At 44.1% G+C, this 24311-nt stretch overlaps 1 protein-coding gene across 3 annotated transcripts in view; it reads right to left on the bottom strand.

Annotated features, from left to right (window-relative positions):
• ZFYVE1 (zinc finger FYVE-type containing 1) overlaps positions 1–13015 on the bottom strand; it is a 59788-nt gene extending 46773 nt beyond the window's left edge. The window contains exons 1-3 of one of the 3 annotated variants that reach the window (XM_059373815.1): positions 12770–13015; positions 12477–12561; positions 10454–11378 (exon numbers count right to left, since the gene is read on the bottom strand). In XM_059373815.1, coding sequence (XP_059229798.1) covers positions 10454–10966 — 513 coding nt within the window. In that variant the 5' untranslated portion in view covers positions 10967–11378; positions 12477–12561; positions 12770–13015. The remainder of the gene's footprint in view (positions 1–10453; positions 11379–12476; positions 12562–12769) is intronic. The other 2 variants (XM_059373814.1, XM_059373816.1) reach the window with 2 other exon arrangements.
• Between the last annotated feature and the right edge of the window lie 11296 nt (positions 13016–24311).

The following is a 24311-nucleotide window of genomic DNA, read 5'->3' as shown; positions in this document are numbered from 1 at the left end:
AAAAAAAAAGTGTAACAAATGCCATTTTCTGTGGTCCTGAAAGTGATGTCATGAATGTCAAGAACAATCCGAAACAGAACATAAACCTAAAATCGTTTCTATTTAGTTCTAGAAAGAAAACTTTTCTCCCCTGGCACTGGCAGACTTAACTTCTTAATTCATGAAGGGGGCGGGGGAGGGGGGTGTAGTAAGGGAAGGAGGAGAAGAGAGAGGGAGAGAAAGAGGAGGGAACGGAAGAAGGAAGGAAAGGCAAGGGGGGAGGGGAGGAAAAGAGGAGGGAGAGGGAGGGAAGGGAGAGCTAGGGAGGAGACAGGAGAGGAGAGAAAGGAGAGAGAGAAGACAGAAGAAGAAAGGCAGGCCAGCAGGCTGTCTGCCTGTCCATCTGTCCAACGATCCTAGTCCAGAACTGATCACCAGAGTTGACTGAGAGAGAGATGAGGGCAAAAAGCAACAGTGCCTATGCAGTCACCTAGACCTACGACTGCAACTAAAGCCCTGGTCACCAGGCAGGACCAGAGAGGGTGTACGAAAAGAACTACGGGATCCTCCAACAGCCTCTACTCACAGACAAGCACACAAGGGAGCTAAGCTTCCGTGGGAATGCAGCCCTCTGCCATCTCCTCCCCTCATCCGCCAGACTCCCTCAACCTCTGAATTTCCATTTTGAAACATTTTCCATAGAGATTACTCAAACTAATAAGGCACATAATTGACGTTCGATAAATGTTTGACTGTGGCTAAGTGATACAGATGAAATGAACTGAGCACTTTGAAAGAAAAGGTTATGAGAGATGACGGAAAACAAGTTTAGCCATCTGGATGACACTCACCAGGCAAAAAGGACTGGGCTAGAGAGCAGAGGAATTTCTAGAATACTCTATGACTGCTGGATTGCTCAGGTTTATGCTGTTCTTAATTTTAGAATTTAGGATGTCTGTGACTACGTGCAGGAACCAGGCGGTCAGTTCTTTTCTAGCATTCTAACATCTAGACTCAAATTCCCTGGGAAAGAGAGCAATAATTCAGTCTCAAATGGAAGGAAACTGGGAAGCGAAAAAAAAAATTCCAGAAGCTACCAGAAAAGTAGAATCATCCTCCAGTGAGGTCAAGCCAGAGGTTAGGTGCTTTTGCATGGCTGGTATACCTACTTCTCTGCCTAAGAACTCCAGTCACCACCAAGCTGACCACACAAACCAGTCAAAGAGAGTCTCTTAACTGCTCGACAAAAGCCACTGAAAAAATGGGGAAATGAACAAAACGACCTCCCAGGAAACATCCATGCTCTCCTGCCTCCAGAAGTCCCTCTGTATCCCTTCTCATAGGTCCTTCCAATTCTTTCTTGCCTGGAACTTTCTATATCCTTGTGAGGTTTTTTGGTTTTTTTGTAAAGACTTTATTTATTTATCCAAAATAAAGAGAACATGAGTGAGGGGAGGGGCAGAGAGAGAGGGAAAGAGGCAAGCAGACTCACTGCTAAGCCAGGAGCCCAATGGGGGTGCTCAATCCCAGGACCCTGAGCCTGGGTCAGGCCTGGGTCAGAACCAAAGTCAGGCGCTCAACTGACTGAGCCACCCAGGCGCCCCCCCATACCTTTGTTTTCTTTCTCTTCTACATCAATACACTGAGCAGTTCTAACCTCAGGAACAGTCTCCCCGGAGCTCCTCCCCAAGCAGGCACCATCCCACCCCCTAGGGAAGTTTAACCAGCCATCAGATTGCCATCCTGCTACGCCATCTCCAGGATAAACTCAAGGATGCTGCGGGGAGAGGAAATGCATCCACAGGAAAAACATAAAAGGTCAACTTAGTAAGAAATCTGCCTGTTGTATTAACCCTGGCTCGAAAAGCCAAATATTTGCCCAATTCCAGAGAAATCAATCACTTCAAGGGAGTCACAGACCAGAAAAAAAGAGAATCGCACTCACAGAAGATAACCTGAAATAGTTAAAGACAAGTTCCCTGAAAAGCTGACTCACAGTGGTTTTGATGGCTTATATGGGTCAAGTTTTAAAAAGCCCTGTATTAAACTAAATAGCCTCCCAAGTTAAAAGCCAGGGGCCTCTTAGAACTGAATGAGCCCAATGCTGAGAAAGCTCAGAAGATGCTGAGCGGAAACTGGAGGCACATAATAGAGGCCCTTTCCTCCTTGTGTTTGCCTGAGTCATCCTCAACCCTGCATTTCCCAGTAATTCCATTCAATGCCTTCCCCTGACTACTATTACCAAGTGAAAGGGGCTTGTCATTGGGTTTCTAGGAGTAAAAAGCAGCGATGGGTGGGAGCCTCTGCTACTCAGCCCATTATTACTTATGATTTTGACAGCTCCTAAACAGATCTGGTTTTTTGGTTCTATTTTCTTATATGGCACCCAAGAATACTGCAGCAAATATATCCACGTACTGACCAGAACTTGCCAAAGGCTAACCAGCCACACCACCAAAACTAGTCCTTACACTGTAATGGTTCAGTCATGGGCAGGGCAAAAATGGAGAAATGCCACAATGTAGACGGATTCCCCTGCCTCATGACCTATTGGCCAGAATTAAATCCTCAAGGGTTTCTGCCAGGCTGTCTGTAAGACCAAGCCCCAACAAGGTACCCTAGACCAGAAACCAGAGGATAAGGCCACAGGGGTCACTGGCAGATTAAGTCTATGACACAAGGGGCACAAAAATGGGACAGACCAACAGAGCCAGTTTGTGGTCAAGGGTTCCCATAGAGTATGAAAACATGCTCTGCTGGTTTCCATTCCAGAATCTCACAAGAATAATGTCTCCTTTAGCCAATTAAAAAAAAAAAAAAAAAAGCCAAGTCCCAGTATTTTGAGCCACACTATTCTGGGACTGTAAACAAGTGAGGCAGCCAAGCAACGTGATGGGTCTTCTTAAAGGAACGGTCTCCGTGAGAGGAAGTCCACCACTGTGCCGCAGAGGGAAAGAAGACGACTCACTCTGGCCTCCCATTCCGGAGTGCGTCAAGACTGCAGATTTCTGAGTCAAGGAAGGCCTGCCCCGGTGGACACTTTCTTCACTTCTCATGGACTCTTCCTGGGTCCCTGGCTTGCAGGCTCAGCGCGAGAGGACTCCACTTGGCATGAGAAGCTCCTAAGCTCTCATGTCCTAGAGTCAGGGGTCAGTGATCGTGAAGGGGAAACAGGTGAAATTTCTCATCGATTTGCTGCTCTACTTTCTGGAGAAGAAGACAATCACAGAAGTTTGTAGAAAAGGGACAGAGAAGATAATGGGGTGGTTATGAAAAAGAGAAAAACTTACATGGGTTTTAAAGATATGCATACAAGGGCACCTGGGTGGCTCCGCTGGGTGACTGCCTTTGGCTCAGGTCATGATCCTGGAAACCCAGGATCGAGTCCCACATCAGACTCCCTGCTCAGCAGGAAGTCTGCTTCTCCCTCTGACACCACCCCTTCTCATTCTCATTTTCTCTCTCAAACAAATAAAATATTTTTTAAAAATAAGATATGCATACAAATAAAAAAAAGACTTAATTGTTCACTTTTTTCTCTGACCAGTAAATATTCAGGTAAGACATGTCTGAATCCCCCACAAGACACAACAGATAGGAAAATACTATCCTCTTCCTCCACTGAGAAGACCAACTGTCAGAATTTTATTCTTCTAACCTTTGGCTTATTTGCTAAGGGTGTTGTCTCTAAGTTCAAGAGCATATGAATGACTTATAACTGTGGATCATTTACTTATTATGGACTCTAAACAATGGACCCTCGAGTCCTCTGATTTTCCTAGCACAGTTCCATTGAGGCCTAGAAAAATCAATGAAAACTACACAGATGTCTAAGCATTTCACTGGAGAGGTTGCAAGTAGGCCAAAAAGAGAATACTGATTTCAGCTACATTACTTCTGAGGAGCAAACAGAACCAAGAGAGGGAGGCAAAACTGGTGTATAAGTTAAATTTTTGTCCCTGGTATGTCTGCCATGTCACCAGATTACAGATCTCCTATTAGATCAAACTTTCATCCATTAGATCAATTTCTCAATCACAGCACAACTGACGTTTTGTACCAGATCATTCTTTTTGTGGGGGGCTGCCCTATGTGTTGTAACATATTTACCAACACCCTGGCCTCTACCCATTAGCCAGTAGCACATCCCCCAGTTCTGACAACCAAAGATGTCTCTCAACATTGCCAAATGCCCTCTGGGAGAGCGAAATCACTCCTGGTTGAGAACCACTGCGTTAGATAATACCAAATGAGATTAATTTAACTCCTTAGTGTACAAATCAGGTTCTAAAAAGACTTTTAGTGTTAGCAAATCAATAAAATACGGGGTATTAAGCCAGTGAGATCTGCACAAAGGAAATGCCACGGAGTCACCACCGCGAGTTCTCTCGTTCCTCACCACCAACTCTGTAAGAGCATTCCTCTTTTACATCCAAATATTGGCCCAAATTCGTCATTCTTTCTTTTATTTTTTTTTAATACTTACCAGTTTATTAAAGGATATGATAAAGGATACAAATCAACGGCCAGATGCGTAGGGAGAGAGGGATGGGGAAAGGGTGAGGAGCTTCCGCGCACTCTCCAGGAACACCACTCTCCCCAACCCGGAAGCACCCATCAGTGTCTTTCCATCTCCCCAATGTCAGCGGTAACCCCAAATCGAAGCCACCTCTCACTTATCTTTTACAATGGCCTCGTAGGGGGTCTCCCTGCCTTTCTTCTTGCCCTGCCCCTACCAGTCACTACAATCTCGTCTTCACACTGCGGCCATTTCTTGAAAACTACTGGATCATGTGACTTACTACCCTAATGCTGTCTGTGCTTCCCATTACACCTAAAAGCCACACTTTTTTCTATGGCCTGCAAGGCCCCACCTGCTCTGGAACCCATTTACGGCCATCCTTCTGCCCTTCCCACACTCTTGCCGGCTCCCTCCGGCAACCCTGGCATTCTACCTATACCCCGAACATGCCCACGACCTTCTATCTGTTCCCACTGCCCTCTGCCTGAAGGTCTATTTCCCCAGGTAGTAGTATCCATCAGGTCTTTGCTTAAAAGTCATCTCTACAGGGTGCCTGGGTGGCTCAGTGGGTTAAGCCGCTGCCTTCGGCTCAGGTCATGATCTCAGGGTCCTGGGATCGAGTCCCGCATCGGGCTCTCTGCTCGGCAGTGAGCCTGCTTCCTCCTCTCTCTCTCTCTCTCTGCCTGCCTGCCTCTCTGCCTACTTGTTATCTCTCTGTGTCAAATAAATAAATAAAATCTTTAAAAAAAAAAAAAAGTCATCTCTACAGTAAAACCTTCCCTGATAACAACATCCTGCACAAGTAGCTTCCAAGACATTCCTGCATAATACTACACCTGAACCATCTTTTTATGTGTTTTACATGGGTGAACTCTGTTTTCCCTGCTTGGATGGTAAGTCTACGATGGCATGGACCGGTCCTACCACCCAAGTATCCCTGGAACCTCGAAAGAGCCCGGCACACAATATGAGCTCAATAATTGTGATCGATCAGTGAATGCTTTTGTGGGTAACAGACTAAAGGTCCGTTTAAGAGCCACAAATGAATTCTTGCTTCGGAAACCAAAAGCCAGTCTCTCCTTAAATTTAGCACTATAGTGCACATGCAAATGACAAGGTAATGATAAAATTCACACTTCTAAAAGGAACTTGTTTGTTTCTAAAAGGAACTTTCAGGTTTTCCAGAAGAAACCGAGTAATACTCAAACCGTAAGCAATGAATCTTAGGGGATTCTAGGCCAAAGAATTTGAAAAAAACCACACACCAGTTATAGCCTACAAGCTTCTAAAATAATTCCTATGTACAAAACTGAAAATGGTCAAAACCCACAAATGCTAGAAACATAAAAGGAAAAACAAAGATGGGGCCTACCTCACAGAATCTTTACTATTGTAGTAAACAGTTCTTCAGTAACCCTGCCTTCCGGAACGCCAGGGTGGCTCAGTTGGTTAAGAGTCTGCCTTCAGCTCAGGTCATGATCCCAGGGTCCTGGGATCAAGTCCCCCACATCAGGCTCCTTGCTCAGCAGGGAGCCTGCTTCTCCTTCTGCCTGCTCTGCCTGCCACTTCCCCTGCTTGTGCGCTCGCTCGCTCACTCTCTCTCTGACAAATAAATAAATTGAATATTTTAAAAATGTTTTTTCATTTTTTAAATTTAAAATAATTTTTAGTAACAATAATAACCCTGTCTTGCATTTATACAAAGCCATGCTTTATTTGCTCTGCACAGCAGCCCTGAGGAAGAACTGGTGGGCTGAAGCTACCGGCCATAGAAAGCTTAATCAGAAAGCTTAACTGCCTTGGTCAGAGACAACTGGAGTGTCACGGTCACAGCAAGGATTTCAGAGCCAGACGCTTGTGTTCAAATCCTCTGCCACTTACTGTAACTTGACCCTGGTAAATTACTTCATCTCTGTTCTTCAGTGTCCTCACTTACAAAACACAATGTTAGAAATGAAATGTTTGTGTCCCCCCAAAATTCAGGTTCAAATCTAATCCCTAATATGATGGTAGGGGTGGGGTGGGGGGGTTGGGAGGTTGATTAGGTCAGGAAGTGAGGTCTTTGTGAATAAGATTAATGCCCTTATAAAACAAGATTCCAGAACTCCCTTCCACCATCTGAGGACACAGGGAGAAGATAAGATGGCTGTCTATGAGTCGGGAAGTCAGGCATCTCCAGACACTGAATCAGCCAGCACCTTGATCCTGGGCCTCCTAGCCTCCAGAAAACTGCAAGAAATAAACTTCTGTTGTTCATATGCTACTGAATGGTATATAAGATAACAACATACGCAGCATTCTATCACACAGAGCAGCCCAAACTGACTACAACTTACTTCACAGGGTGTGGTAGGCTGAAACTGCACCCCCTACCACCACCTCCTTATCCCTGAGACCTGTGAATATCTCACTTTATGTAGCAAAAGGAACTTTACAGATGTGACTGCATTAAACACCTTGAGAGGAGACAGTGTTGGATTATCCAAGTTGGTCCAATGGAATCACAGTGTCGTTGTAAGGGGTGGGGGCAGGAGGGCCAAGGAGATAGGACAACAGAAGCAGAGAGTCATAGAGAGGGATGAGAAGATGTTACATCGCTGTCTTTAAAGCTGGATGATGGGGCCACGAGCCAAAGAATGTAGGCAGCCTCCTGAAGCTAGAAAAGACCAAGAAATCCTCCCCTAGAGTCCCACAAGAAACATAGCCACTCAGACCCATTTTAGGACTTCTGATCTCCAAACTATAAGAAAATAAATTTGTGTTGTTTTAAGCCACTAAATGTGTGGGAATTTGCAACAGCAGCAATAAGAAACTAATACATAGTTATCACCAGGATTAAATGAGCTTCTACATGCAAAGTGCTAAGTACAGTTCCTAACAACCATAGTAAGAGCGCTTTAAATGTTAGCTATTATGAGTCAAGATCAGAACCCAGGGGATTCACTGAAATACTTCAGAGGGTAAGAAAATGAGGTTTAGAAATCTGGTAATACCTGTCCAAATTTAAAGATTTTTTATTTATTTATTTCAGAGAGAGACAGTGAGAGACAGCATGAGCGAGGAGAAGGTCAGAGAGAAAATCAGACTCCCCGTGGAGCTGGGAGCCCGATGTGGGACTTGATCCTGGTCCCGGAATCATGACCCAGGCCAAAGGCAGTCGTTCAACCAACTGAGCCACCCAGGCGTCCTGCCTATCCAAATTTAAAATGCACACATCAGAGGTAGCTCAGTCAGCTAAGCATCTGCCTTTAGCTCACGTCATCATCTCCAGGTCCTGGAATCAAGCCCTGTATCATCATTAGGCTCCCTGCTCACTGGGGAGTCTGTTTCTCCCCTCCCTCTCCCTCTGTCTACCCCCTTGCTCAAGTGCATGTGTGCTCTCTGTAATCCATAAAATCTTTTAAAAAATAAAAATAAAATATATAAAATAAAATGCATACATATATCATTTGACAAAGAGATTCCATTTCTAAATAGATTCACAGGATATTCAACATATCCTGTTTGTAACTACTCAAATATCCACTAACAGGCTCAAATTATAGAAAATGCATTCAACCAAACAGTAGGCAGCCTTTAAATAATGAGGTAGACCTCAATGTACTGATAAGATGTACTGATACATCAACAAGATGTATCCTTTAGTGAAAAAAAGCTCAGGGCCTGAAAAGATCTCATTTCTGTTTAAAAATAAAAAGGATACATACATATGTTAATAAGCACATGTCAAAAAATTCTAGAAGGGCAGGTAGTTCATTGTTCATGGAGACTGTTCTAAAAGAGACTAGGGGGGTAGAGTAGAAGGGAAAGTCTTGCTATCATATACCCTTTGCTGTTATTTTAGGTTTAACTAGAAATGTGCATGATCCCCAGTTTTTAAAAGCTGAAGTTGAGATGTGACATCACCGACCTATCAAAGGTATTTATGCCCAATGTGCCTACCACTGCACATGACACAGGGCCTAAGACCCAGTCCTGCTCTCCAGGAGTTCACATGCTGGCTGAATTTATACTCTACGTTTGTATTAGACAATCATCTAATTGTCTTGGACATTCACATCAGAAAACAGAACCAGACATTCTCGCAAAGTAGTTTTCCACTGTGACTCTGGGAGAATAAGTCACCACCCAAAAAGAATACATTCTATGTCTAGTCCATTAGTCCCAACCAGTGCTGCTTAAGCTTCAGAAATAATTACTTCCTGGAGGGTGGTCAGTGTTTAAGGAAAGCAAAGCAGGAGGAATCTTCACAATCAACTCAGTCACATACATTACTACACACTGCAAGAAAAAAGATGAACAAGTTATCTATCTGTGGGTAGTGGATTTGTCTTCTTCATTACACTTCAATAAATTTTCCTAATTCTCTACTAAGGAACATGTATCAGTGGCACAAAAAGAAAAAATACACATCCTCCTCCCATCAGAAAATATTATTTTTGGTGCTAAAACTGATCTGTGAGATTACTGGTTCGTCCCAAATCTCCCTCTCGCTTTACAAAAGTGACAGCCATCCAAACTATGAACTATGACTCCAGACTATGAACGGATGGCAAAACCAACAAGAAACACCCAAGCTCAAGTGTTCCATTTAGAAAATATTCACTCCACATTGTCACCCAATTAGAGCATAACCATGATGAAGACATTACTGCTAACAAGAGAGGCAGACTGGGATCTGGGTCACTCTTCCCATAACTCCATTAGTCCCTCTCAGCCAATAAAGAAGTCTGTGTTAGCAAAATATTTAGCTGACAATGGAATCATGATGTAATGCATTTCTATAACCTTACCAAGGAGGAAAGAGATAGAGCTGAAAAATTCCTAGTGGGCAACTGGAGAGTTGTGGAACAGCAATTTACAAAGGTTATTCCCCAACCTGGAGACCTGAGGAGTCATCACAGCTGAAAAGTACCAAGTCCATTTACCACAAACACCTCATGACACCCACAGAAACAAGGCGCTGGTACCGGACACTATGTGCCAGGCCCTGTGATAAGGGCCCTTCCACTGCCATTCCTTACTCTCTCTCTCTGAATCTTCTCAACTACCACTGGGAAGTACAAGTGAGATGAACACATGAAGCTCACATCACTCTCCACGGCTACACAGTCAGGAGGGGGGAAGTGAGCGTGGAATTCGAGCGGTCTTCACTCAAAAGCATGCACATGATACTCCTCCCTTCACTGGAAAGTATAAGCGTCACACCACCCCTTCCACAGTCACCCCTGTTGCATGCCGCCGTCTCCCCAGTTTGCTCCCACCACATGCTACCCTTGCCCCCAACTCGGAAGCGGATCAGGTATTCTCCTTCTGTAATGGCAGGTGCCCTCCCTGGCTTTTCCTGATCAGCCTGTACAGGAAAAGAAGAGGCCATCTGGGCAGAATGCTATCCTTCTCTAAAGCCACTTTCTGAGGACCACCCCCGTCTCTAAATTTAAGCTAGCAGGTTTTTGACTTGCTGCCTGGCACTCCCAGGGGACCCACTGTGTCTGCCACCCTGCACACACAGCCCGTGTCAGTCCCATTTACCTACCACTCGCCAAGCGCTCACTCCAAAAGCTCATCTAAGTCAGGTCTGCCTCGCAATAACCCCAATAACGATAATGACAACGGCGACCGTGTTGTGATCATCTGTTATGCAACAGGCTTTAGAAACACAGTACCACTTCATCCTCACAACTGCCTGGTGAAGTAGGCACTGCCTCCAATTTACAGATGACAAAACTAAGGCAGGGAGAGAAAGTAATTCAGCGACCGGTAAGTGACTGGTAAGTGACGAAATCTGACTCCATGCAACTTAAGCTTTCCTGGTCTCACCCCTGAACCATCAAAATGTGAGCTCTTCTTGGACTTTTCCTTTCGAGAGCTCCCTTCCAACAAGAGCTCCCTTCCAACCAGAGCTCCGCGGCTCAACCACAGGACTCCCACTTCACCCACAGGCTCGCTCACCTGAATTTCTTCATTTTCATCTACTAGGAGGAAACTCACAACCTTCTCAGTCATCTTCTTCCTCCTGGTCTCTTCATCCAGCTCGTCCTCCTCCAGTAAGCCCTGGACCTTAGTGACATGGTACACAGTAACGGGGTGTCTCCTTTTGTTACCCCCGGAATGAGTCCGCTTCTGGCACTCCAGGCACAAGTTGATTTTACAGGTCTGGCACCTCACGGCTGCCCTCTGCCTAACACCCGGCGAGTGCCCATTGGTGCCCTTGCAGGGATCGCAGTAAGGGACGTGGCCAGGTTTGAGTCTTATCCGCTCATGGTTTCTCAGGCGCTCCTGCCGGTGGAGCTCCTCCTCGCAGCGGAGACACTGCAAACTGCAGCACTCATCACACTCAAAGACCGCTTCGTCAGTCCCGCTGCAGGCGTAACTCTCCTGGCACATCAGCCCCGGATTCAGGCCCTTCTCTGCTGGGGAAGTCTGAGCACTCATACTCAGGTTGGCAAGGAAATCACCCACCATATAATGGTCCCTGGGCTTGCCCCAGGGGTGAAGACAGAGGCTTTGAGTCTGAGGACCGCAGAGAACTTTCAGAGGATTCTGGACACCTTCAGAAAAACAAAAAAACAAAAACAAAGTTTCGGGGTCCTATCAGAATTCTTCACCTGCTCACAAATGTTCAAATTTTTAATTTTCTGCCTCCAAGATTCCCGGACCAGCAGCAATGTTGATTTGGTTTGACGGTTTTCTCCTCCATAAAGTGCAACCAAAGTTGTGGTCAAAATTAACTTGAAAAGGACTCTTATGGCTATCTGAGAGAGATCCGGTGGGCACCTCGTGGGCTGGGCCTCAGCCACAAGGTTTTGGTAGGGAAGGAGAGTGGTCAGGAGCTTTGCAATTTAATCCAACCTCAAGTCAATATTTCAGGGGATACCTAGAATAGAGGAAGGAAAAGGATTTCACTAATCTAAAAACGGAAGTACACCTTAAAAAGAAAGGAAGAAAAAAAAAAAGATTGTGATTAAATAAGACGCCAGAACTCCTGAGAGAAATCTCATTCTTGCTTGTAAAACTTACACAGGCTACTTCTGATCCCAGAAATTTCTTCTCAAAATCATGGGCAAGACTCCTCCCTTTGAACACTGCCACTGTCTCTAGGCCCAAGGCATCTCACAAACTGTGTATTCATTTCACAGACTGAAATTCTCTCTTCATCCAGTTATTAAATTCAGAATAAAATCATTAAGCAAACAGTCCTTGGAAGGGCAACCCTCTGCATTCCCCTAACCCGCAACACGCACTTGTGAGGTGAATAAAGAGGCCTATAAAAAAACCTGAAGAAATGATAATAATGTAGACTTTAGCTTCACCAAAGTCTTTGGCAGGTCTAGTTAGGATGTTTCAACTCTAGACAAATGTCTAGTAAGGACCTTAAACCTGGAAACAAAAGCCACCATGTCATGTTTAAAAACAATAAAAGACAATTACTGTACTTCCTTTTGTCCCTTCTCTAACTGCAAAAAAAAAAGGGGGGGGGGGAGCAACAGGAGACAGAATTCCTCCCTCCTCTAAGGCCCCCGGCAAAGCTAGGCCTGCATGAGTTAAAACAAATGATTTTTCTCTTTGTCACTCAAAAACTAACTTAAAAATAACTTCAAAAAAGAAAATAAACGGGGGAAAAAGATAACTGGGGCAGGGAAGAGGCTTTTGTCACTTCCACAATTGGATTCTTCACCCCTCTTAGCCTTGACCTCCATTCTAATACCCTAACGAAATGCAAAATCCTCCTTACAAATATTCACTCCTCCCTCTAGTAATCAATCTATCAATCTTATTTTTAGACAAACAGGAAGGCAAGGGAGTGACTAGGAGACCTTATTTACCTCCTAACCTCAGCCATGCCCACCCAGCTCCCGCAACAGAAACAAAAATCGAAATTAGCCACAATTTATAAAAATATAAAATCAACCTCCAAAAGAACACCCCACCGCCGGACCCGCCAAGCAAACAATCTGCCCCCTTGGGCTCCCACCTCGACACGTCTCTCCAGCCGGGGATTCCTCACCCTTCCTTTCTCCCAGGCAACACCACCACAACCCGAGGGGCACGAGCAGAGTCTAAACAAAGAAGGACCCCCAAAATCCACCCCCACGCTAGCAGAGGCCGGAGCCGAATCCATTGTTTATACCCCCCCACCCCCACCCCAGCCGCCCCCCCCCCCCCCCCCCCGCCCCCGGGGGCAGCCGGAGCTCCAGGACTATCGCTCGCCCGGCGTTGGGCCGTGCCCTTCCCTCCCCGCCCGCGGCGGCCCGGGGATCCCACTACCGAGCAGCTCCGCCGCGGCGAGGCGGCGTCGGGGAACCGCAGGGCGCCGGCGGGGGCGGGAGCTGTTCCTCAGGGCACCGGAGGATCCATCCTCATCTCCATCTCCGCCCCCCCTCCTCCTTCTCTGCCTCCGGGCTTCCTCCTCTCCTGTTGTCAGTTGGGATCAGCTGATCGGAGTGAACTTCTCCCAGCTCAGACTACCAGGAAGGCGTGAGCAGTGCAGTCCAGGGAGAGAGGAGAGGGAGGGGTGGAGTCCTACGCCGGCGAGGGCGGAGAAGGGCGCGCACAGCTTCCTGGGAAATGTAGTCCCCTGGATGTGGGTCCCTCCCCACATCCCGGAAGTCAAGGCTCTAAGTGACTACAACTCCCAGGACGAAAAGGGCTGCTCCTGTGAGGAGGCGGTAAAGACAGGCGGTGGAGCATTTCGGGACTTGGAGTTTTTGCATTACTGCGGTGGTCGGAGGTTTCAGCGCGTTGTTTTGGGTAGTGGCCGGAAAGGGAATGGCGCTAAATTAGACGAGTGATGTAATGTGTAGTATAGTTGACGCAAATAACTCGATTTTCCGAACCCATATTGCACACCATTCCTTCAAAAATGTGTAAAAACGAGCCATCTCCTCTTCCCTGCTTTCACCTTGCCCAAGTTAGGAAATGACTAGAAAGAACTGATAAAAGAATAGAACTACTGTTGGAGTTTTGTTTTCCCTTTATGGGTATTCAAGCCGAATTTTTTTTCCTTACCTTTTACTTTTCTACCTTTTCTTACATAGTATTTGAACTTTTGAATTTTAAATCGTCTTTAAGTTAGACGGGGTTCATTTTCAGACAAGCTTGCCGGTTACAGTACAGGCTAATGGTTAACATTGTTATCTGACTTTTCTAAAAAGCCGTATATTTGTTTTGGGCTTTGTTTGTTTGTTTGTTTCTTGGAACGACACTGAAAGAAAGCCTGCTGTGATTTAAAAAAAAAAAGAAAAACAAAACACTAGTGTGAGATGCCAGAGACTGAGTGCTCATTCTAGAAAGCTCCTGGGGAAGTCACTCAACCCCTCCATGAAATAAAGGAATTATACTTTATCAATTCTGAAATCTCTGCCAATTCTAACGTTCTATGATTTGCCCTTGATAATTGTTAACCAGTAGAGAAATCTAAGGTTAAAGGACTTGCCAAGTCACACAGCAAATTATTGACAAAGCTGGAACAGGAATCCATCTCCTCACTTAGTCACAGACTCTTTTGTGTTTCAAAGTACTTAACTAGACCAATAGTAAAACCAAATCTATGTAATAATGAGTGAGCACATGTGAGGGTTATATTACTGAAAATTATGTTTTCAAGACAGCAGATCGCCTACAGTTGGGCTAACTAAACAAATGACAGAATTCTTTTTTCCTATGCTTATCACAAAACTTTAAGATGATTCAAAACTAAGCTCTACAGCACTTTAAAACGTCAAAGTTTGGGGTGCCTGGGTGGCTCAGTGGGTTAAGCCTCTGCCTTCGGCTGGGGGCATGATCTCAGGGTCCTGGGATCAAGCCCCGTATTGGGCTCTCTGATCAGTGGGGAGCCTGCTTCCCCCTCTCTCTCTCTCTCTGCCTGCCTCTCTGGCTATTTGTGATCTCTGTCTGTCAAATAAATAAAATCTTTAAAAAAAAAAAATTCAAAGTTTCAAAGTAGGAAAGGAAAAGAGATTTTCTTTTCTTTTTAAGATTTTATTTATTAATTTGAGAGAGAGAGCACAGCTGGGGAAAGAAGCAGTGGGAGAGGGAGAGGGAGAAACAGACTCCACATTGAGCAGGGAACCACCACAGGGCTCCATCCCGGAACCCTGGGATGCTGACCTGAGCTGAAGGCAGCTGCTTAACAACTGAGCCACCCCGGTGCCCCATTGGTTTTTTAGAGGAGTTTTAGGGGCACATAGCTGGCTTAGACAGCAGAGAGTAAAAATCTTGATATCAGGGTTGTGAGCTTGGGCCCTGTGCTGAGTCTTAAAAATAAAATCCTTGGGCGCCTGGGTGGCTCAGTGGGTTAAGCTGCTGCCTTCAGCTCAGGTCATGATCTCAGGGTCCTGGGATCGAGGCCCGAATCGGGCTCTCTGCTCAGCAGGGAGCCTGCTTCCCTCTCTCTCTCTCTGCCTGCCTCTCCATCTACTTGTGATTTCTCTCTGTCAAGTAAATAAATAAAATCTTTAAAAAAAAAAAAAAAAAGAATCTATTCATCCTTTAAAAATAAATAAATAAAATAAAATCCTTTTTATGGGGCACCTGGGTGGCTCAGTCGTTAAGCATCTGCCTTCCGCTCAGGTCATGATCCCAGGGTTCTGGGATTGAGACCTGCATGGAGCCCCGCAACGGGCCCAGCATCGAGCCCTGCATCCAGCTCCTAGCTCAGGTGGGAAGCCTGCTTTTCCCTCTCCCTCTCCCCCTGCTTGTGAAGTTCCCTCTCTCACTGTATCTCTGTCAAATAAATAAATAAAATATTTAAAAGTAAAAATAAAATCTTTTTTTTAAAAGGGGGGAAGGGATTTTTAGTAAGTCAAGAGAATAGATCTAGAGCTAGGCTCTTAAAAATTCCCTAGAGGAGGCACCCGGTTGGCTCAGTGGGTTAAGCCTCTGCATTCAGCTCAGCTGATGGTCTCAGGGTCCTAGGATCGAGACCGACATCTTTAAAAAATCTTAAAAAAAAAAAAAATTAAAAGATAAAATCTTTGGGACGCCTAGGTGGCTCAGTTGGTTGGACAACTGCCTTCGGCTCAGGTCATGATCCTGGAGTCCCGGGGATCGAGTCCCGCATCGGACTCCCAGCTCCATGGGGAGTCTGCTTCTCTCTCTGACCTTCTCCTCGTTCATGCTCTCTCTCACTGTCTCTCTCTCAAGTAAATAAATAAAATCTTTAAAAAAAAAAAAAAAAGATAAAATCTTTTAAAAATTCCCTAGAGGGGGTGCCTGGGTGGCTCTCAGTTGAGCAGCTCAGGTCATGAACTTGGGGTCTTGAGATGGAGCCCCACGTAAGGCTCTGTGCTCAGCACAAAGTCAACTTGAGATCCTTCTCCCTCTCCCTCTGCCCCTCCCCCTGCTCACATTATCTCTCTAAAATATAATAAAATTTGGGGCGCCTGGGTGGCTCAGTGGGTTAAGCCGCTGCCTTCGGCTCGGGTCGTGATCTCAGGGTCCTGGGATCGAGTCCCGCATCGGGCTCTCTGCTCAGCAGGGAGCCTGCAAAAAAAAAAAATAAAAAATAAAATAAAATATAATAAAATTTTTAAAGTTGTAATAAGCACCCTAAAGCCATGGGAAATTATTATCTCCAAGGAATATAAGGTGAGGAAGAAAAGGGACTTTATTTAAATCCACTTGTAAGGGCTGCCTGGGTGGCTCAGTTGGTTAAGCATCTGCCTTTGGCTCAGGTCATGATCCCAGAGTCCTAGGATGGAGTCCTGGGATCAAGTCCTGCTGGCTGGTGCTCTCTCTCTCTCCCTTCTTCATTCTCTCTCTCTCTTAAATATATAAATTAAAAAATCTTTTAAAAAAGTAAATCCATTTGTACTTCTTTTTTAAAGATTTTATTTATTTATTTGACAGACAGCACAAGCAGGCAGAGGGGCAGAAGGATAGGCAGAAGCAGGCTCCCCATGGAGCAGCGAGCCCGATATGAGGCTCAATCCCGGGACCCCAGGATCATGACCTGAGCCAAAGGCAGATGCTTAACTAACTGAGCCACCCAGGCACCCCATCTGTACTTTTTTATTTTTTAAAGATTTTTTTGAGAAAGAGAGAAAGAGCAGGGGGAAAGGAGAAGGGACAGAGGGAGAGAGAGAGTCTCCTCTAGCAGACTTCTACACTGATCATGAAACCTGATGCAGGGCTCGATCCCATGACCCTAAAACTCTGAGACTGTGACATGAGCCAAAACCAAGAGTCAGTCGTTCAATCAACTGAACCACCCAAGCACCCCTGTACTTTTTCTTTTATTTTATTTTTAAGTAATCTCTATACCCAATGTGGGACTGGAACCCACAACCCCTAGATCAAGAGTCACACACTCCATAGACTGAGCCGTCCAGGTGCCCCAAAACAAATTTGTACTCTTGAAGTTTTTTACTATGTAAGTGCAGTTATGTCAATAATAATAAAAAAAAACTTCTTTTTATTTAATAGATAATTGAAATTATGAGACCCGTTTTTGTTGTTGCTTGTTTTTATTCATTTTCATTCTTCATGTGCATATTTTTTACTATGAGCTACATCTTACTTGGAAAATTATTTGAGGCCTTGGATAAATTAAAATCTCTCTGGATTGCTCCAGAGAGAATTTGCTTTTCCTTCTGCCGGAAGGGGCCACGTTAGGGTATATTCACTATCTGGATTTTTTTTAATCACCAGGAGATGTGTATTGGGTTACATATCCCTGGGAGGGCTGTCTTACGGGTCCAGTGCCCCCTCTGCCATTCTCCCCAGCCTCTTTCTTCCAAGACAATGTTCTTTCCAGTCTGCCGAATGGTCTATTTGTTGATAATTTAGCGTTACACTGAATTACACAGAATTACACTGAATTTAGCGTTACACTGAAACTGTAGCCCTTTGCGGTCCCAGCTTTAGACTTTCCACTCCCTCCAAGCCCAGGGCTTTGTCTTCAGTCCCATAAGGCCTAGAAAAACCAAGCGTAAGTTGCCAATCAGGGAACTTGCCCCAAGATAAAAGTGACAACATTGCTCCACTTACCCTCTAAATCCTGCCTTCACCTAGATTTTAGTCTGATAATTACATATCTTCTTGTTGACTCTTCAGTATCTTACCAACCTTTTTGTTGTTTTCAGCAGGATGAACTGTTTTCCATATACTGAGTCATATAACAAAAAAGGAACAATCAAGCTAGTGGTTCGCTCAGAGAAGGAACTGATGATCAGGGCACATGTTCAGATTCTGGACAGTTGGCAGTGTTCAACCCTTAACCTCCGCGATGGTTGCACTAATACTCACTTGATAATTTTGCTTTAGACAATGTATATGTCTTTTCTACTCTTCCATTTCTATATTTCACCGTAAGAGATAAAATTTTTAAATTTTGATTAGGAAAAAAGTTAGTAAAGTAAAAGTTAAAATAAAAGTAAATTCTAGGGGCACCTGGGTGGCTCAGTCATTAAGCATCTGCCTTCTGCTCAGGTCATGGTCCCGGGGTCCTGGAATTGAGCCCCGCCACGTTGGGCCCCCTGCTCAGTGGGAAGTCTGTTTCTCCCTCTCCCACTCCCCCTGCTTGTATTCCCTCTCTGGCTCTGTCTCTCTGTGTCAAAAAAATAAATAAAATCTTAAAAAAAAAAAAAAAAGTAAATTCTACAAGGTAAAGCAAACCAAGGCCTTGGACTTAATAGAATCGTTTCCTTAAGCTGTTCAACATAACATTACAAAGATACTAACAAGGGCCCCTGGCTGGCTCCCTTGGTGGAACATGTGACTCTTGATCTCAGGGTTGTGAGTTTGAGTCCTACACTGAGGGTAGACATTATATTAAAAAAAGAAGAAGAGAAAGAAGAAAAAGAGCTTAACAATATCTAGCCACTACGGGAAAATAAAACAAGTAGAAGACAGGTTTGCAAGCTTGTGCCCTTCAACTTTCCCTTTAAAGGGAGTCCTTAAGGTAAACAGACACACACAATTGGTCTTCATCTACTAAAACACACATTTCTTTTATTTTTTTAAGATTTATTTATTTATTATTTGAGAGAGGGGGACAGGGGCAGAGGGAGAGGGAGAGAGAAAATCTCAAGCAGACTCTCTACTTAGTGCAGAGCCTGATGCAGGGCTCTATCTCATGGCTCTGAGATCATGAACTGAGCCGAAACCAAGAGTTGGATACTTCCCATACTGAGCCTAAAATAAAGTGTCCTTAAAATAAACATTTCTAAGTGGCTACATCTGGGTATCCAGTATGGATTAAGATAAATCCATTTCCCAAATGGTGCTAGGAGATGATATTCATTTCCTTGTTAAATTTGCCAGAGCCCAGAATCCAACCTTCAGGCTTACACGTACAGTTTTGATTTTATCACCCACCTAGAGTGGATCTTTCTCTCTCTAAGCAATCTTACCGGATTGGGGATGCCAATCCAATAGTTCACAATGAAATGTTACTGTTACCTAGACGGGAATGATCAAAATTAACAGTTAACACACTGGTTCCCATAATAATAGTTCGCATGACCATAGTCCTATGAAGAAGCCTGTTGAAAAGGTACTTGGTGCAGAGTGCCTGGGTGGCTCAGTCATTAAGTAACTGCCTTCAGCCCAAGTCACAATCCCAGAGTCCTGGGATTGAGCCCCACATCAGGATACCTGCTTGGCAGGAAGCCTGCTTTCCCTCTACTCCCCTGCTGATATTTCCTCTCTTGCTGTGTCTCTCTCTGTCAAATATGTAAAAAAATCTTTTAGAATAAGGTTACTTGGTGAGTATAGAATCAGAACAAGAAAAAGGTAATCAGAGCAATTGAATATTTAGGGTAAAAGACTAACATACGTAGACCTAGATGGTCTTTGCCCAGGGAACCAGAATCATTAAATTCTAAAGTTATGTTTCTCTTTGAAATGATGTGGCTACCCATGAAGACAGAACTCAGGAGTCAATCTGTATTTAAAAAGAAAGTTAACTGATTGGACAAACTATTAGGTATCTTAGACTTGTTGAGAAGTTTGGACCGTCAGGCTCAAAAACTTGTCAGGTACAAGGGAGGAAGTTCGCAGAAATCACAACCAAACTCTTACCATGGGAGGTGAGGGCAGGATGCCATCATTAGCATTGTCTCCAATGAGACAATGCCCCCTCTAAGGTCCTGCCACTACTGTACTCTCAATGACAGCAAGGGTGATAAGCAGAATAATGGTCCCTAAAGACATCCCACACCCCAGTTCTCAGAAACTGTAGATATGTTACCTACATGGTGAAAGGGACTTTGCCCATGTGACTATAGTTAAGGATCTTGAGATGGGAAGAGTTTCTTGGGTTATGCAAGTGGGCCTGATCTAATCACAGAGCAGACAGTCTTTCTCAGCCATAGTCATAGATAGATATGATGACAGAAAGAGTCAAAATTGCTGGCTTTAAAGATGGAGAAAAGGAACGAAGAGCCAAGGAAACCAGGGATGGGGGAGGGGGAGGGAGCAGCTAGAAGCTGGAAAAACTCAAGGAAACAAATTATCCCCTGCAGACTCAGGAAGGAACACAGTCTTGCCAACACCTTGATTTTACTCCAGTGAACTTGAATCCAACTTCTGACATATAAAACTAGAAGGGCAATTCTTCCTGCCCAGGGACAGGACCTTGCTTTGATGAGAATACCTTTAAAATTATACATATAAGATAATAAATCTATGTTGTTTTAACCCATTAAATGTGTGGTGATTTGTTATGGCAGCAACAGAAAACTAACACAGCAGTACTGCTATGAGTAATTTCTAAACTCTTCTGCATTTTTATTTTTTTTTAATATTTTATTTATTTATTTGACAGAGAGAAATCACAAGTAGACAGAGAGGCAGGCAGAGAGAGAGAGGGAAGCAGGCTCCCTGCTGAGCAGAGAGCCCGACGTGGGACTCGATCCCAGGACCCTGAGATCATGACCTGAGCCGAAGGCAATGGCTTAACCCACTGAGCCACCCAGGCACCCTCTTCTGCATTTTTATATTTGTCTCTCAAGATTCAAAATCCTGGGCAGGAGAATCCAATGTCTCACACACATCACATACCCAATAGCCTGGATATAGGCAAAGTGGAAAGAAGGAGGATCTTTTCTCTTGAGCTCCAGAATGGGAGGCATGCCTTGGTGAGGGATTACCCCCAGATCGAAAGGGACATTGGATGTTGGACCACAAAATAACAAATTAGAGGCAATCCTGGGTTTTGCCAAGAGCACCTTGCTTTATCTTTATCTATATTTAAATGGCTGACCTAACTCCACTTCTGGTTTTTCTTTAAATATGATAACGTATTTCATCAGGTTATATTTAAGTCCTGCCAATACATGAGCTGTATCTTTCTTCCATTAGTTAAGGCAGAAACCACAAATCAAACTGCCTTAACCATTAAAAGAAATGTACTGGCTCACATAACTGAACAATCTGGCCAATTACAGTTTCAGCCAAAGCACAGTCTAGGACTCAGATAACATGCTCAGGACCCCATTTCCCTCTTTAGTTCTCAGCTTTGGACATGCACCCAAACAATTTTTCACAAAGGCGCAAAAGCAATTTAAAACAGGTAGGATACCCGTCCCTCTTTCCTGGAGGAAGGATGGTGCTGGAGCAATTGAACAAAAAATAGACCAAAAAATTAAGCTGAACCTGAAACTCTTATATAATTACAGAAATATTAGTTAAAAACTGGGGGCACCTGGCTGGCTCCGTGGGCAGAGTATGTGATTCTTGATCTCAGGGTCGTAAGTCCATGCTTCACACTGGGTACAGAAATTATTTAAAAATAAAAGCTTCAGGAAAAAAATTAATTCAAAACTGATCATAGATTTTTTTAAAGATTTTATTTATTTATTCATGAGAGACAGAGATTGAGAGAGAGAGAGGCAGAGGCAGAGGGAGAAGCAGGCTTCCTGGGGAGCAGAGAGCCAGATGTGGGGCTCAATCTCAGGACCCTGGGATCATGACATGAGCTGAAGGCAGAGGCTTAACTGACAGAGCCACCCAGAGGCCCCTGATTATAGATCTAAATGCAAGAAGTAAAACTGCTTTCAGAAGAAAACATGAGAAAATCCAAGATCTAGGCTGAGTGAAGAATTCTTAGATAAGATACCAAAAACACAATTCATAAAAGACAAAATCAGTCTAAAAGAGAAAGACCTCATAGAGGGTGCCTGGGTGATTTAGTCGGTTGAGCATCTGCTTTGGCTCAGGTCATGATTCTGAAGTCCTGGAGTCCTGAATCGAGCCCACATTAGGCTCCCTGCTTGGCAGGGAGCCTGCTTCTTCCTCTGCCTCTCCGACTGCTGGTGCGCTCTCTCTCTCTCTCTCAAATAATTAAATAAATAAAATCTTGAAAGAAAGGGAGAAAGAAATGAAGGAAGGAAAAAAGGAAGGAAGAAAGAGACTTCATCAAATGAAAGCTTTTCCTCTGTGAAAAGGCCCATGGTAACCACACCATGAGTTGAGAAAAGAAACCAAAATCAGGGCCCAGAGTCGTATTCAACATGGGAATTCATGGGTTATCTGGGTGGCTCAGTCGTTAGGCATCTGCCTTCGGCTCGGGTCATGATCCTGAGGTCCTGGGATCGAGCCCCAACACAGGGCTCCCTGATCAGCGGGAAGCCTGCTTCTCCCTCTCCCACTCCCCCTACTTCTCTTCCCTCTCTCTCTGTCAAATGAATAAATAAAATCTTTTTAATAAATTGTTTTAAATTTAAAAAAAAATAGGAATTCAGGCAGCATTCAAACAGCACCCATTATACCCATTACTTTTACTCCTAAGGCTAAAACAGTTATGTCATTTGGAATGATTAACTCTTTGAAGCTCTATGGTAGGTAGAGAAGACAAAATAGACACCTTCTAAAGTATCTTCTTAGTGAATAATTACTTTCTTTTTCTCTGAAAACGGCCGCATCAATCCTCAGAGGCGGGCACTGACGGATCCCACTGGTGTTCTACCAGCCTGATCCCCCGCTGTGCAGGTCAGATGCTCTGTCGGGGGAACATGGAACTGACACCCAAAAACAATGAATAGAGCAGACATTTATTACTAAGACTGTGCTGTGGGGCACCTGGGTGGCTCAGTGGGTTAAAGCCTCTGTCTTTGGCTCAGCTCATGATTCCAGCTTCCTGGGATCGAGCCCTGCATCAGGCTCTCTGCTCAGTGGGGAACCTGCTTCCTCCTTTCTCTCTCTGCCTGCCTCTCTGCCTACTTGTGATCTGCCAAATAAATAAAATAAAATAAAATAAAATTTTAAAAAAGACTGTGCTGTATACGTAATCTCTTTCCTATGTTGAGAGATAGACCTGTGGTGTAAGTGTCGATGAAGCCTTTGTCCAGTGGACTGACCTAGGACCATGAGTCCAGAGCAATGGCAAAAAATAAATAAATAAAAGGAACAGTTTGGAATTCAGAATGAGACTTCCATTTAAGATTATGCCTGACTTCATATTCTTTTTTTTTTTTTAAGATTGTATTTGTTTATTTGACAGAGATCACAAGTAGGCATTTAGGCGGGCAGAGAGAGAGAAAGAGAGGGAAGCAGGCTCCCCACTGAGCAAAGAGCCCAATGTGGGGCTGGATCCCAGGACCCTGGGATCATGACCTGAGCTGAAGGCAGAGGCTTTAACCCACTGAGCCACCCAGGCACCCCCAACTTGATATTCTAAAAAGGCTTATGTGAGCAGAATACTCAGATGTTGAATAAACTACACAAATATACATGTATTGGGGTGCCTGGGTGGCTCTGTTGGTTAAGTGTCTGCCTTCAGCTCAGGTCATGATCCTGGGGGGTCCTGGGATGGAGACCCACATTGGGCTCCCTGCCCAGTGGGGAGTGTGCTTCTTCCTCTCCTTCTGCCCCTTTCCCTGCTCGTTCTCTCTCTCTCTCTCTCTTAAATAAAGTCTTTAAAAATAAATTAAAATAAAATAAATCCTTCCTAGAAAAGAAAATTTAAAAAAATAATAAAACCTTCCTAGAAAGACAATTCCAAGCCCAGATGACTTTGATGGTGAATTCTACTAAACATTTATTGAAAAAAAAAGTAATACAATTCTACACAAATTCTTCCAGAAACAGAAGAGGAAGGAACACTTTCCAACTTACCTTATTTTATTGAGGCATAATTGGCATGTGGCATTATATCTATGTTAGGTATCCAGACACATCATGAAATGATTGCTATAGTATGTCTAATTAACATCCATTCATCACCATACATAGTTACAAAACTTTCTTTCTTACGATGAAAACTTCTAAGATTTACTCTCTTAGAAACTTTCAAATGTTTAATACAGTATTATTAACTATAGTCATTATATAGTACATTACATCCTCTTGATAAGTATCAAGATAAATAAATATAAATTTATAACTAGAAATTTGTACTTTTTTCTTTCCTTCACCCATTTTACATGGCCCCCCTTTCATCTCAGGCAACCACCAGTCTCTTCTCTGTATCTATCAGTTTTGCAGGGTTTTTTTTGGTTCCACATAGAAGTGAGAATACACAGTATTTTTTTTTAATGCTTTTTTTTTTAAGATTTTATTTATTTATTTGACAGAGAGAGATCACAAGTAGGCAGAGAGGCAGAGAGAGAGAGAGAGGAGGAAGCAGGCTCCCTGCTGAGCAGAGAGCCCGATGCGGGACTCGATCCCAGGACCCTGAGATCATGACCTGAGCCAAAGGCTGCGGCTTAATCCACTGAGCCACCCAGGCGCCCCACAGTATTTTTTTATATCACTAAGCATAATGCCCTCAAGGTCCATCCACGTTGTGGTAATGGGAAAATTTCATTCTGTTTAATGGGTGAATAATACTTCATTGTGTGTATATGCCACCCTTTCTTTATCAATT

Source organism: Mustela nigripes, chromosome 13 (assembly GCF_022355385.1).
Source record: "Mustela nigripes isolate SB6536 chromosome 13, MUSNIG.SB6536, whole genome shotgun sequence".
Lineage (NCBI taxonomy): Eukaryota > Metazoa > Chordata > Mammalia > Carnivora > Mustelidae > Mustela > Mustela nigripes.
This window is presented reverse-complemented; position numbering and strand designations above follow the sequence as displayed.